This window comes from Castanea sativa, chromosome 2 (assembly GCF_040712315.1).
Source record: "Castanea sativa cultivar Marrone di Chiusa Pesio chromosome 2, ASM4071231v1".
Classification (NCBI taxonomy): domain Eukaryota; kingdom Viridiplantae; phylum Streptophyta; class Magnoliopsida; order Fagales; family Fagaceae; genus Castanea; species Castanea sativa.
The window spans coordinates 53,715,448-53,728,046 of record NC_134014.1 but is presented as its reverse complement, the minus strand read 5'-3'; the positions used below and the strand labels follow the sequence as shown (position 1 = coordinate 53,728,046).

The 12,599-nt window shown below is 39.7% G+C and overlaps 1 protein-coding gene across 2 annotated transcripts; it reads right to left on the bottom strand.

The window, feature by feature from the left end:
- Positions 1–3,275: 3,275 nt before the first annotated feature.
- Positions 3,276–11,848, bottom strand: LOC142623399 (phospholipase D delta-like). Of its 2 annotated transcripts, XM_075796805.1 has the most exons (10): positions 10,484–11,840; positions 9,645–9,761; positions 9,216–9,410; positions 7,507–7,851; positions 7,342–7,410; positions 6,994–7,141; positions 6,326–6,474; positions 5,566–5,718; positions 4,868–5,068; positions 3,276–4,042 (listed from the first exon to the last, which is right to left on the bottom strand). In XM_075796805.1, the coding sequence occupies exons 1-10, from the start codon at positions 11,717–11,719 to the stop codon at positions 3,746–3,748; spliced, it is 2,910 nt and encodes a 969-aa protein (XP_075652920.1). In that variant the 5' UTR covers positions 11,720–11,840; the 3' UTR covers positions 3,276–3,745. The 2 variants fall into 2 exon arrangements, with proteins under 2 accessions (XP_075652920.1, XP_075652921.1); XM_075796806.1 differs by lacking the exon at positions 3,276–4,042 and having other exon boundaries at positions 6,256–6,474; positions 10,484–11,848.
- Between the last annotated feature and the right edge of the window lie 751 nt (positions 11,849–12,599).

Here is a 12,599-nt window from a genome sequence, read left to right as displayed (position 1 = left end):
ATCTCTTGACTTCTTGTCTAACAGCTTCAACGTGCTCCTTAGCCGATCTCCTTGGCCTCTGCTTCTTTGGAGGGTATAGTGGGTCCACGTTGAGCTTGTGAACTATAAACTCAGGGTCTACCCCGGGCACGTCATATGGGTTCCAAGCGCACACGTCTACATTTTGCACATGAAACAGCAGCATCTCCACCCTCACTTCGTCCTTCATACTTGCTCCTATCAAAAAACTCCTGTCATTATTTGATAGTATCCTTACTTTTACTAAATCCTCGACGCAGCTAGTCCTCACTTCCATTTGGGGTTCCTATGATTACTCTAAGGGAGCCTCCTCAGTTGACCCATTTTGCTTGATTTCTCGGTTAACTGCGGCTACCAAGCACTGCATGGCCACTTGCTGATTACCCCACCCTATAGTGATACCTTACTCAGTGCGAAATTTAACCTTTACATGCAGGGTGGACGATACCGCTCCCATTGCATGAATCTACGGCCTCCCAAGGATCGCCGTGTATGAAGAAAATGAAGCGACCACTATAAATGTTACCATCACCTCCTTACCTTCTATATTCACGGGAAACAAAATCTGCCCTTCTAGGATCACCATCTGGCCGTCAAACCCCACTAGGGGCATATCGTACTTGGAGAGATCTTCATTCTTTAGGCTAAGCCCTGAACAAGTCGGGATAAATCACCTCGGCACCACTCCCCTGATCTATCATCACCTTCTTTACTATGAAACCATTTATCCGGGCCTTAACCACCAAAGCATCATCATGTGGTTGAATTGTGCCCTCCAGATTATCATTATTGAAGGCAATGGTTTCATTGAGTGTACTTCAACTTCTTTTCGGAGGGTTGCTCGCCCGTGCAACTTCCCGGCGGCACCATAGCCAGCACCCCCTTGTTTTGGACACCAGTGTGCCCCTTGAAGCTGCATGAATGACTTCTATCGCTCCCAGTGGAGGGGGAAGAGGATTCTCTTGTGGCTGAGCACCCTGCCCAGCCTCCTAAATCCTAGGGTCTACCACAAACTCTTTCAAATATCCCGCCTTCACCAACTGCCCTAAATGATCTTTTAACACCCTGCATTGCTCGGTGGTGTGCCCCTTATCTTTGTGGTAAGTACAGTACAAGTTCTGATTTCTCCCCGATAGGTCACCCCCATCTTGTTTGGCCACCAAAAGTATGGTTCATTCTTGATTCAATCCACGATCCTGTGCACAAACTCCTTAATCGTCACATTCATTTCCCCTACCCGTGCTCCCAGCTCTTGAATCCTCAAATCTTTTTGAGGCCTTGATTGAAAACTGCCTTGTCGAGGATTACTTACAACCGGGGCCTTGCCTTTATTATAGAGCTGGTCATCTTCTAACCGCTTATATTCTTTGATACACCTCATTAGCTGCCTCATATCCTCGGGAGGCCTCCTAGTTAATAACTCTCAGAGTTCGGAATCCTTGGGCAATCCCAGTCGGAAGGTGCTCGCCGCGATTTTTTCGTTGCCCCCGTCGATTTCATTGTAAAGCTCCCAGTACCGACTAGTGTAGCTGCGAAGGGTTTCCTCGACTCCCATTTTCATTGATAGCAATGCGTCTACTAGTTGCGGTACCCGGCTGCAGGTCATAAACCGGACATCGAACTCTTGGATCAGCTCAGCAAAACTGTAAATCGAGCCTTTCCTTATTCTATTGAACCACCTCAATGCAGTGGGCTCGAGACTCAAAGGAAATACCTTACACATTAGCGCATCATTATGGGCGTGTAAAAACATCATTTAGATATAATGGCTTACGTGCTTTACCGGGTCCGTCTTCCCATCGTAATAGTTAAATGATGGCCGCGTAAATCTGCTCGGCATAGGGGCCTACTCAATGTCCCTTGAAAATGGCGATCGAGCAACTCGGCGCAACGCTCTGCTCATAGCATCCATGGCAACATTTCGGGGTTGTCGCTCTTCTAGGGAAGTTATACCCCTATCTGCATACTCCCATGAATATGAGTGATCCCAGTGATGATAGGAACTGGACTGACGAGACCCAGTTCCATATCGACCTCCCACACTAGTTGACCCTTCTTCACGTTCCCCACGATCTCTTCTCCTACACCTACCTCTTGCTTCCAACTCCAAATCTCTTACCAACCTATGTAATCACTCAAGTTCCTCGCCTTTCTCATCACAACGCCGATGCTCCGAAGCACCTAATATTGTTTGATGAGTTTGATACAACCCATTTCCAAGGACAAACTGCTCTTCTTCCCACTCATGATCCCTATCTTCATGCCTCTTTTGCCTTCTTTCTCACTAGGTAGATCCCCAAGAAGACCTCCCAGAGCCACTTTCAACGTAACTCCCTAATTAACCTTCAGATATTTTCTCATTCATGTCTTAGTAGAACCACAGCTTCATAGGAGATCTCCACAGACGACGCCAATTGTGCGCAGCCAAAATACAATTAAAGGGCTCGACCTATACTTGGGCTCACAATCTATTTGTATCGTGGGTTTTTAAGTTTCCTACTTTGTGTGGCCCTTTGCTCAGAGGCTCAGTTAAGCACTTTTGTTCTCACAGAACTCTCTCCCTTTTTCCTCACAGAGTTTCTCCCCCCTTCCCTTGATATTGCGATCCTTGTTACTTCTACTTTCTCTCTAGAATTGCCAACCCGCATTTCTTACTCTATTTCCCTATTTATAGTTGGAGATAAGTGGAGGGGTTATGATTGCCTTCTGAGGGCGGTCCAATTCCATCGTTCCTAAGTGGATATTATGTCAAGGAAGGTGGTAATGGTATTGGAACTGGTTCCCATCTTTGGAGGAATACTCGGCAGCGATATTCCTTAAAGCAGTAGTGGGAAGCCGAGACGTCGAACTACTGGGCAATCACGCAACCGTTCAAGTTAAGATAGATTAGGGGGCTCTTTTTGACATTTGAGGCAAAATGATCCCGTTACGGCTTTTGAGCTCATATTGGACCTCAAGGGGCGTTCGGATTAAGGCCACAAGTCCAATGGGGAAAGGGTTAGACGTTGTATCTCAAGGCCAGGGCCCAAGGCCCAATGAGCCTAAGGCTCTGCTCCGTATGGTACCATAAGACTAGGGTCCAAGGCCCAATGACCCTAAGGCCCAACTCCGTACAACTTAAATTAGGCTAGAATTGAAATTCTATCATGTATAATAATAAATAAATAAAAAGGACCACAAAAAAGATCTACAATTTTTTTGCCATTCATAATTTACAAACCATATGGCATGTTTGCCAGCAAATCTGCAATCAAGGGAACAAGAATAGGTGGCATTTCTTTTGAATTCAAGACCTTAAAAGAGATCTACAATTTTATTTGCCATTCATAAATTGTAAACCATGTGTCCATATTGAAGAACATATCAACTAGGACAATGCACTTGGAAAGAACCCAAAAAATAAAAAAATAAAGTAAAAACCTTATCTCACAACAGCCACCTAGAACCAAAAAGGAGTGACTTGCATTGTAATCGTTGACCTCTCCATATGACAAGACTGGAAACCATGCATTTATATATGCACAAACATTCACAAAATGTCATCCTTCTTGCTATGTTCACTCATTTGTATTACACTAAAAACCTGTTGTAGCTCAACCGTTAATAGAATGCGGCAGAGAGTGAGGAGCACAAACTCTTTAACACCTTCAGTTTAATAACCTCAAAATGACATATCACCATCATTCTTCCTAACCAATTATGGAGGAACACAAACAATGGATGGAGATTATGTTGTTAGAGTATCAGGAAGGTGGGCAAAATGAGCTCCCAAAACTTTTCCACCAACATCTGGGAAATTTTCGTGTCTAGGTAGGGGGCTGACCGTCCCATCCTTATCTACTTGCACAGGATACTTAAGAAGGTGGCCCTGCAATAGCGTAAAATCCTCATCTGTATAACTCTTCCAGTTCTCTTCAGCAATCTCATTCACCATCTTCACACACTCCATACTCTCTGGCTCCTTGAAGCATGTATCCACCATCCCAAGATGCTCAGTCCACAGTGACATTCTGTATCCATACACCTGCACATGGATATGTATTGTAAACCACATTACCAAGTAAATCATATGGAGTATGAAATTCTTATATTATAAAATCTAAGTGATTTTTTTCATTCACTAGATTCAAAGTGCACACCCTACCGAAAGACAATAGGCAATGCTAATGATTAGAGATCATACCCATGCCTAGACATGAGCATAGTCTTTGAAAAACTCAAACACCATTTTCACTCTTCCCCCTCCCCACTCCCCAGCTAAAGAGAAGAGAGAGGCATCTAGTGTGTGTGTGTGTGTGTTTTTGTTTGGAATAGGAGGGAAGTTTGATCTCATGGTGTGCTTGTATTTGGTAATGTCATCACTCTCACTAACCGAACTGGCTTGACTGTTGGCCACCCAACTCGTTTTGGAATAATTATCAGGTGCTCCTTGAGTACGGTGACGTAGTGCTCCATCCTCTCACATTCATGGTAGATCTCACTAATTAAATTCAGTGTGGGGTCTACCATAAATGTGATGGAGCACCAAGTCCCTGTACTCTGAGAGTACCTAATAATTTTCCCTCATTTAGTGTTAATGAGACATGTGCCAACATGAGCTGAGTGATGTGTCAAAGCTACTGAATGCCAGCACGTAGCTGTGCTCAGTAAGAGGGGAGAAAAAAAAGTAACAAAAATGGGACAGGAGCATTTTTTTTTTTCTTTGGGTCTGATGAACATGTAGTGTTGTGTTCAAGTCCCATGAACATCTACTGTGAAGCACTATCAATTATCAATTCACACTCATTGTTTTGTTCCATTCTCCAAAGCCCTGAAATGGAAAGTTTGAGAGAACAAGAAATATAACAACCTGACCACATGGATGTTTCTTCCTTGATGCCCAAGAGTGATGGGGCTGATATGCACCCATAGCTATCTCCGTGTCCTTTGTACCAGCCATGGATCTCTGGTTAATATTGGCAGATCCCACTATTACATACTCATCATCTACTATCATTCCCTTGGCATGTACATAAATCATAAACCGCTTGAACTTTTGTGCATCTGAGACCTGATAGAAAATTTCAAATTATGACCAACTCCAAAAGAATTAATTTATTGCAAATATATAAAATGAAACCATATTTCAATGCATCAAGATGGTGTGATTCCAAAATTTTGAGAACTATATGTATCCTAGTATAATAAATAAATAAATAAAGCCAGATATCAAACAAAAGAGCTGAGAAAAAAAAATTAAAATGGCAAATCCCATGAGAAACAATTTCTAAAGCCATTTGCGTGATGAGAACATTGAGAAGTTAAAAGATATTATGTGCAATATCTTTGAGAATCACATTTTTTCCTATGCCAAACAAAACCTGGAGTATGTCAAGATAATCTAAGTTACTGAGAAGTGGATCTATGTCACAGTGGCTGTTGGAAAAAAGAAAGAAATTCTCAGCAGTAGAAGTTACAGACTACCTATTTACCCTAGGCCAACCACAAACCAGAGTTTGTTTTGATAATTTGAAATAGCAAAAAAGAGATTTCCATTAGAGCAAATACCTTAACAGCATTATCATCTAAACGTTCCTCAGGAATATCTTCCCGGTTACCAAGGCAATAGAAATTGAGGTAATGTAAAGGATGTGAATCCCCAAGCTGCGTATCTTTCAATTCCCGTGCAACTACTTCGTACATCATTTGCATTGTTTGGCCCTGCCAAGAACAAACGAGTAAAGCTACAATATGAATTGTGTTATTCAAGTTGCCATCATCTATATTGTCCACTTTTTGGACTTTAAGTTCCATAACATCTCAAGATCACAACCTAAAACAAAAAAATGTACAATCCAGGTGAATCTAATAACATATGGAATTGTTATCAATAAATCAATCCAAACCAAAAATTGCTGAGAATACAGCCTATAGGTTAGCAGCAATAAAAGAGAGAAGGTAACCGGTGCCCAAAAAAAGTCCTTTATTTGTTTTTCCTGATTTTTATTTTGAGAAAGTATCAGCCATCTGTAGCTATCATGTCTGTCCCAAGACAACAATAAAGCCTCAGTCCCAAAATTTAGGGTCGGCCATGGGTCCTCAACAGATTAGATTAGGTCGGCCACATGAATTATTTTTCCCCACGTCTGTCCCATGTCATGCAACAAAATTTCCAGTTTATAGTCTAAAATTAATTAATCATATTTTTTTTATTGGTAATTTACACACACCCGATAAGTCTTTAATCCACGACCTCACCTTCCAACTTGCTCTTACAAGGGGTGGAGGTGCCATTTGAGCTAGAATTCATTGGTAAAAACCATATTACCTGCCAATAGAGAATTTCTTGCATAGCTGCAGAAGTTGGATTACCCTCAGGCCACATTGGTAAGATAATATACACTGCAAATCTCTCCTTTGCTCTAATTTTACTAGCTATCTTTAATGCCAATTCCATCGGGATTAGATTATCAGCTCCTGCTCAAACCATGAAAGTCAATAACTTGAGAAGGTTTTTTATCCAACAAATAAGGAAGATATTCGATACTTAGAACATGATTGTTACCCAAATATATATACTAAAAATACAAAGAACAGGATCTAAGGTCAGAAATAATACTAAGGGAGGGAGAACAATCAAGCCTATCCTTACAGAGGCTAAAATTACGTAGAATTTCAGCAACCACTAAATACATTTCAAAAATTGACAATAATTCATCAATTTTGCATGGATACATTAGCAGATGGCATTATATAAGACAAATATTATATGTATTACATGGTTACCAAGAAAATAGATTGGATACAAAAATCTAGAGGCTAGTTCTCAAATATAAACCACTAGGACTTGGAGTTCTCAAGAATACTAGTTTACATTAGATACTCCACCGCATGCGTTCTTCGGCAAAAAGAGAATTCAGCTACTAGGAATGGAAACAATATTGTATAGACAAGCAAGTAAAATAATGTGGTGTAACAGAAGATTATGAACTTGACCTGCATTTTTATACGATGGCCATGCATATGATGATCCAAGAAAATACTGATTTTCAATATATATGAAATGTTGAGCAGATCTGATTGCCTGGATGTATCCTGTTTGAATGCTTTTATCTATAACCAAATTTTTCGAACAAATAAGGTTCTGCAGTAGAAGAATACCAATTAGAAATTAGGACATTGCAATATGATGTGCAACTGATTACTGATGTATAGAAGTCTAGGTCTATGTCACAGCAAAGAAGCATTGAAAATCTTGTCAATATAAATTAATTTTTGTACATAAAGAGAGAAGGTATAAAAATAAAGACAAAAAGGAAAGGAAAGAAAAAATTCATATAAAACCTGTTTCTCAACAAGCTCAGAACTTTTGGGAAAGCCTTTCAGTGATCCCGAGTCAATGGACCTAAAAATCTGCAAAAGCAAAATAATTAGAGGAAATTTTCAATCCCCAGTCAATGGACCTAAAACAAGGGAACTTTAACATAAAAGAAACCTGTAAAATCAAACCTGAACATGCCAACTTTCAGGATCATCTTCATTGGAAACCCATAACTTTTGATCATCTTCTGGAATAACTGTGGACACATCCTTTTTAGCAAATGGGTCAGGACTTACTTTTTTTTTTGGAGAAACAGATAGGTCAGGACTTAGTATCCAAGAGATGCGTTCTATTTTTATTAAAGCATCATCATGCCAATGGGTAGTAGCCCTTCTGAATCGTTGTCCAAACTCCTTCCATTTTGTCGCTTTTCTCCAACGCTGCTCAAAGTTTATAAGAACATCATATGCAGCAGGCCCCTCAACCCTGCAGTGTAAATCATGCCATGGTTGCCTTGGAGCCTTGGTTCCAGCCTAGTTGATTGATAAAACATATGGACAAAACAGAGAAAGTCAAAAAGAAACACCTGCTACAGCATCACAACCTGTAACTACATAATAGAAATAAGCAGGAATGCACCTAAAATAACAAAAATGAGGGAAAATCATGACTTCAAACTTGATGAAGTGCATAAATTACTTTAATACTATGGCAGCATTATGTTAGCTTAAAACTATGCTGGCAAACAAATTGTGTGTGACATCTAGCATGTACAATGGAACTTTGCACAAGGAGTACAAAGAAGTTGAGAACAGATTATAGAAAAAGAGGTCTATACAGGTCCGGAATGCATCTGATTAAAATTTATGCACCTGAAAATTTTATCCTCAGAATGAGGCCTACAAATCTACAATATATATTGTTGATGGGTGACATGATAATTGACAACATTCTGAGATGAAAGGTGGAAGCAGTAGTCAGTTATGTAACCTAAACATTACTACAACTCAAACATAACGCCATATAACTAAAATTGAAGAGAATCCACTACCTAGGACTATAAATGCCTTTTGTGTTATGGTTACTCTTGTGGTTCCATGTAGAGAGAGAGAGAGAGAGAGAAGACAGAAGGGGAACTTCAGAACCAAACTTGAAATGAAAATGTGTGTGGTCTAAATTTTGTATGGAGACGGAGACAGAGACAGAGACAGAGCAAAGTCATGAACATGGCTATTTTTTTGGGCTCAACTGAGTGGTTCAAGAAACTTGTGTTAAAATAAGTCCAACGACTTGTTGGACTCTGATCAAATCTCAAATATGAATAATAGCCAAATATAAACACATTTGTTTATGTATCGACCAATATGTCCAATTCAACCATTCAAAACAATTCATACAATATGCATGTGTTGTATCATATGATTCATGAGTCAACCCGATCCGCACCTAAATTACAGCATTTTTATTTTGCGCCGATTTGATCCACACCACCAGACGATTTGCATCATGTATCGTCTGATATTAACTACTATGGTATTATATGCCAGGAGTTTCAAGGCCTTATAGTCATAGGACCAGATGTAGAACCTCAAGCAACATGATTAGTAGATATCATCTCTTGCTCTAAAGCCATATGGTAGATCACTTAGCCAAGGAGAAAGGGTTGGGGGGGTGGGGAGGATATGGAAGAACATTATATTTTTAGAATTGGTACTAAGAACTATAGATGTCATCTCTTGCTCTAAAGCCATTATGAAATATTATGCAATCACATAAAAGCCCTTTGAGTTAAAAACCAAGATCATAGATACCCCCAAAAAAACATCAAAAACATTTAAAGATATATAGATGGCATATTACAATATTCTGTTACAAAACCATTTGACCAAAAACTTACCGGAAATGTAGGGTTGTGATAATCATTTTCAAATACAGTATTAAGATCGCGAAATAGTCGATGCTCAGGTGTATCATATCGACCATCACAAAGATCAATCCCTCCTAAAAATGCAGTTATCTTACGATAATTACCAGATGCCTGCGTGTCCACAAGAACACATTTTTGATGATGTGTGAAAAGGCCTCCAACAACCTGTAAGGAACCATCACATAAGCAACTTCAGCAAGTTTTCCAGCTCAAAAGAAAGCAAATGGTATATCAAGATCAAAGAAATAGTAAAACTAAGCCAATGAAACTAGGATTCCAAATCAAATACAATTGAAAATGCGATTAAACCTGAAAATAATTAAATACGTCCAAAATAAACAAACACCGAAATCATTATTTTTCTAAAGACAGTTCACAACCCATAGAACATATTCTCACCTGTTGCTTGAAATAGCCCAGCTTGCTGCTACCATAGCGAGGTGCCAACACACAAGTGACGGATGAATGCTTGAAAAACTTCTTGGTCTCTTCATCGTGCGTTTGCATCATTCCAGGCTGCAACCAATCCCACTTCAGATTACAACTCAAAAGGCACACAACCCAGTTGCAAAATACACATGCACAGTAACATCAATGTCCCCTCATGATCACCACCAAAGTATTTAAATTCAATTACAGTACAAACACTAAGAACTAGTTTGGTATCTACTAATAAAACCATTGCCATGAACCAAGCAATTCAAGAATGACAGCCATTACTCCGAACACAATTACAACAACAACAACCAAGTCTTAGTTCCAAATCATAGTCTCTATTACTTCTTTAATTGACACGTCGTTTTTTACTATTCTACTAATATTACTTTAGGCGTGCCTATATCTTTTTCCATTCTCTTCACTTAAATTAAATAACTCTTAAATTATTTATTTATTTTCGGTAAGTTATTTACATAATGTAAAACAAAGCTTAGCATATTTTCAAAAAACTGAAATTATTAATTATTTAAATAAAATTAAAAGTAACGAGGAGTAGGACCCGCAAACAATACATAAAGCTTATAATCCAACACCAAATCATTCTATTCTATCCAAGGCTATTAATTCCTAAATTAACCACGTATCATTTTTTATTATTCTATCTTTAGCACAGACTCCAATGTTAAAAAAGCTCTAATCCTATGACAGCTCAAATTATTAAAGCAAATAACCCAAAAAAAAAAAAACCAAAGCAGGTATAAAGAGAACTTAATAATCTAAAGCAATTACTCAAAACGAACCGTTTTAATGCCGAACTTATCGTGCGAGGTCTTATCATCCCAAATCAACAACAAAACCCTAACTCCCTCTTCAGACTTGTACTTGAGCATATCACCGAGCGTCAAATCTCCGCCACGTGGCAATGTCCGAGTCGGCTCTCTCGCGAGCCTGACCTTGTGATAAACCGACCATCCAACGATGTAAACCAAATGGTGAGCCTCTGAGATCGCAGAGCAAATGTCCTCCCAACAATTCTCGCGCCTGTAAACCTTGCCTCCGTCCAGTTCAATCTTCGGTAGCGACGATTCGTATGGCACGTGCGCGTGCGCGTCTTGGTACAACCTCACGGAGCCTCCTTTTCTCAACGGGAAGTACGTGTGAATCACGCCCTCGTGTTCTGGATCTGAAGCAATGCCGTGCTTGTACCTTGGATTTTTTTCGAACGGCGTGAATTTGAGCTCGAGGCGGATCCTCGTGTTCTTCTTCGGCGGCTTTTTATTCGGCCCGAGGATTGGGAACCAGCTGGAGATTTGTTCGCCGGTGGCGATTCTCGTGGCCGGGATTTCGACCGTGCCGATTAGCTCGGCGCCGAAGATGTCGTCATCTTTGACCTGGAATTTCAAATTATTTACGGGGTGTGCCAGTGGGATGTAGAACGTTTCGTTCCAAAAAGGATCGGCCGAGTTTTTAATTACGCGCGTGCGCGCCACGGTGGCTTGGGGGACCGAAACGGTGACGTACGGGTCGCTGGTGATGATCTTGTTGCGGGGGCGGTGTTGCGGAGCGCCATCACGGCCGTCGGATTCGTTGGAACGTTGAACTGTTTCGGTAGTGTTACAGTCACAGACTGCGAAGCAACCGCGGACGTGTTGTGCCACGATGTCCATGTTGGGTAAGTTCTGGGCTTCGACGATTTTCAGCTCGAGGTCGCCGTGGAGAGTGATGAGCTTCTGCTCCTTGTTGTCTGAAACGGAACCGGCGGTAACTGAATCTTCCATGGTGTGTGTTTTTACGAAGATGACGTGGCAGGCAACAAACAGTACTCGAATTTGAAAGGGATTGTATACAGTGGGTACTATTACTATTTGTAGAAAGAGAGAGAGAGAGAGAGGGAGTGAAGGAAAGAAGGAAGGAAGGGAAAGGAATAGTGTGGATATGGTGACAAAATAGGAGTTTTTGGATAATAGCTTTGCTTGTAACACAGAGGAAGTTCCTCGTGGCGCCTTTGGAAGCTGGTGTTTATGTTTGTACTTCATTATAAAAATATCTTTTTTTGAAAAAGTATATTTTATTAAAAAGAATGGGATTGTTTTTGCTTTTGAATTTGCTTTCGCCTTTGAGGTTCGTCGAGGGAGCGAAGGAATTTTAGCTATCACTTTAGTTTTCATAATTCAATCCTCATTAGTCATTACTCAACGTTTATAACTCATAATTCAAATTTTACTTTATCTTAAAATTTTCAAAAATTCTTATTTAGTCTCATAACTTATATCTTAAAATTTAAAAATACCAAAATTATGTTTTTAATTTTCATTAAAATTCACGTATTTTAAAACTCAAATACGGAGGAGAAAGTGAGGATAAAGTGAGAGAGTGGGACTAAAAACAAAAAGTTAGGAAAGTGAGTTACAGTACGATGAAGGAGAAAGTGGGAGAGTGAGACTAAAAAAAATTAGGAAAGTGTGAGAGTTACAGTAGAGTAAGTGAGAATGCGATTTTGTGTGGTGGCGTGGACCCGTGGCGTGTGAGCAGCGTGTTTTCATTTTATTTTATCACTACGGTTTGGAATTCGAATAGGGAGTGGAGTGGGTTGGGAAGTGGTGCGAATAGACACATGGGGCATGGGGGGCCACGTATGTCATTACTATTTTGAGAGTTGTAACGGCAAACGGCCTATCCAAACCAAAGTCATTTTCGGTTTCATTATTATTGCCGACAAAATCTACTAAAAATGTATTTAGCAAAAATAAATATGGGTTCATTATTATTGCCGACAAAATCTACTAAAAATGTATTTAGCAAAAATAAATATGGGTCCAGTGAGCACACCTTAAGTTATTTATTTTTAAAAATATTTTTAAAAAAATTAAAAAAATTATTAATATTTTTTAATTTTAAAAAAATAATTAATTATTG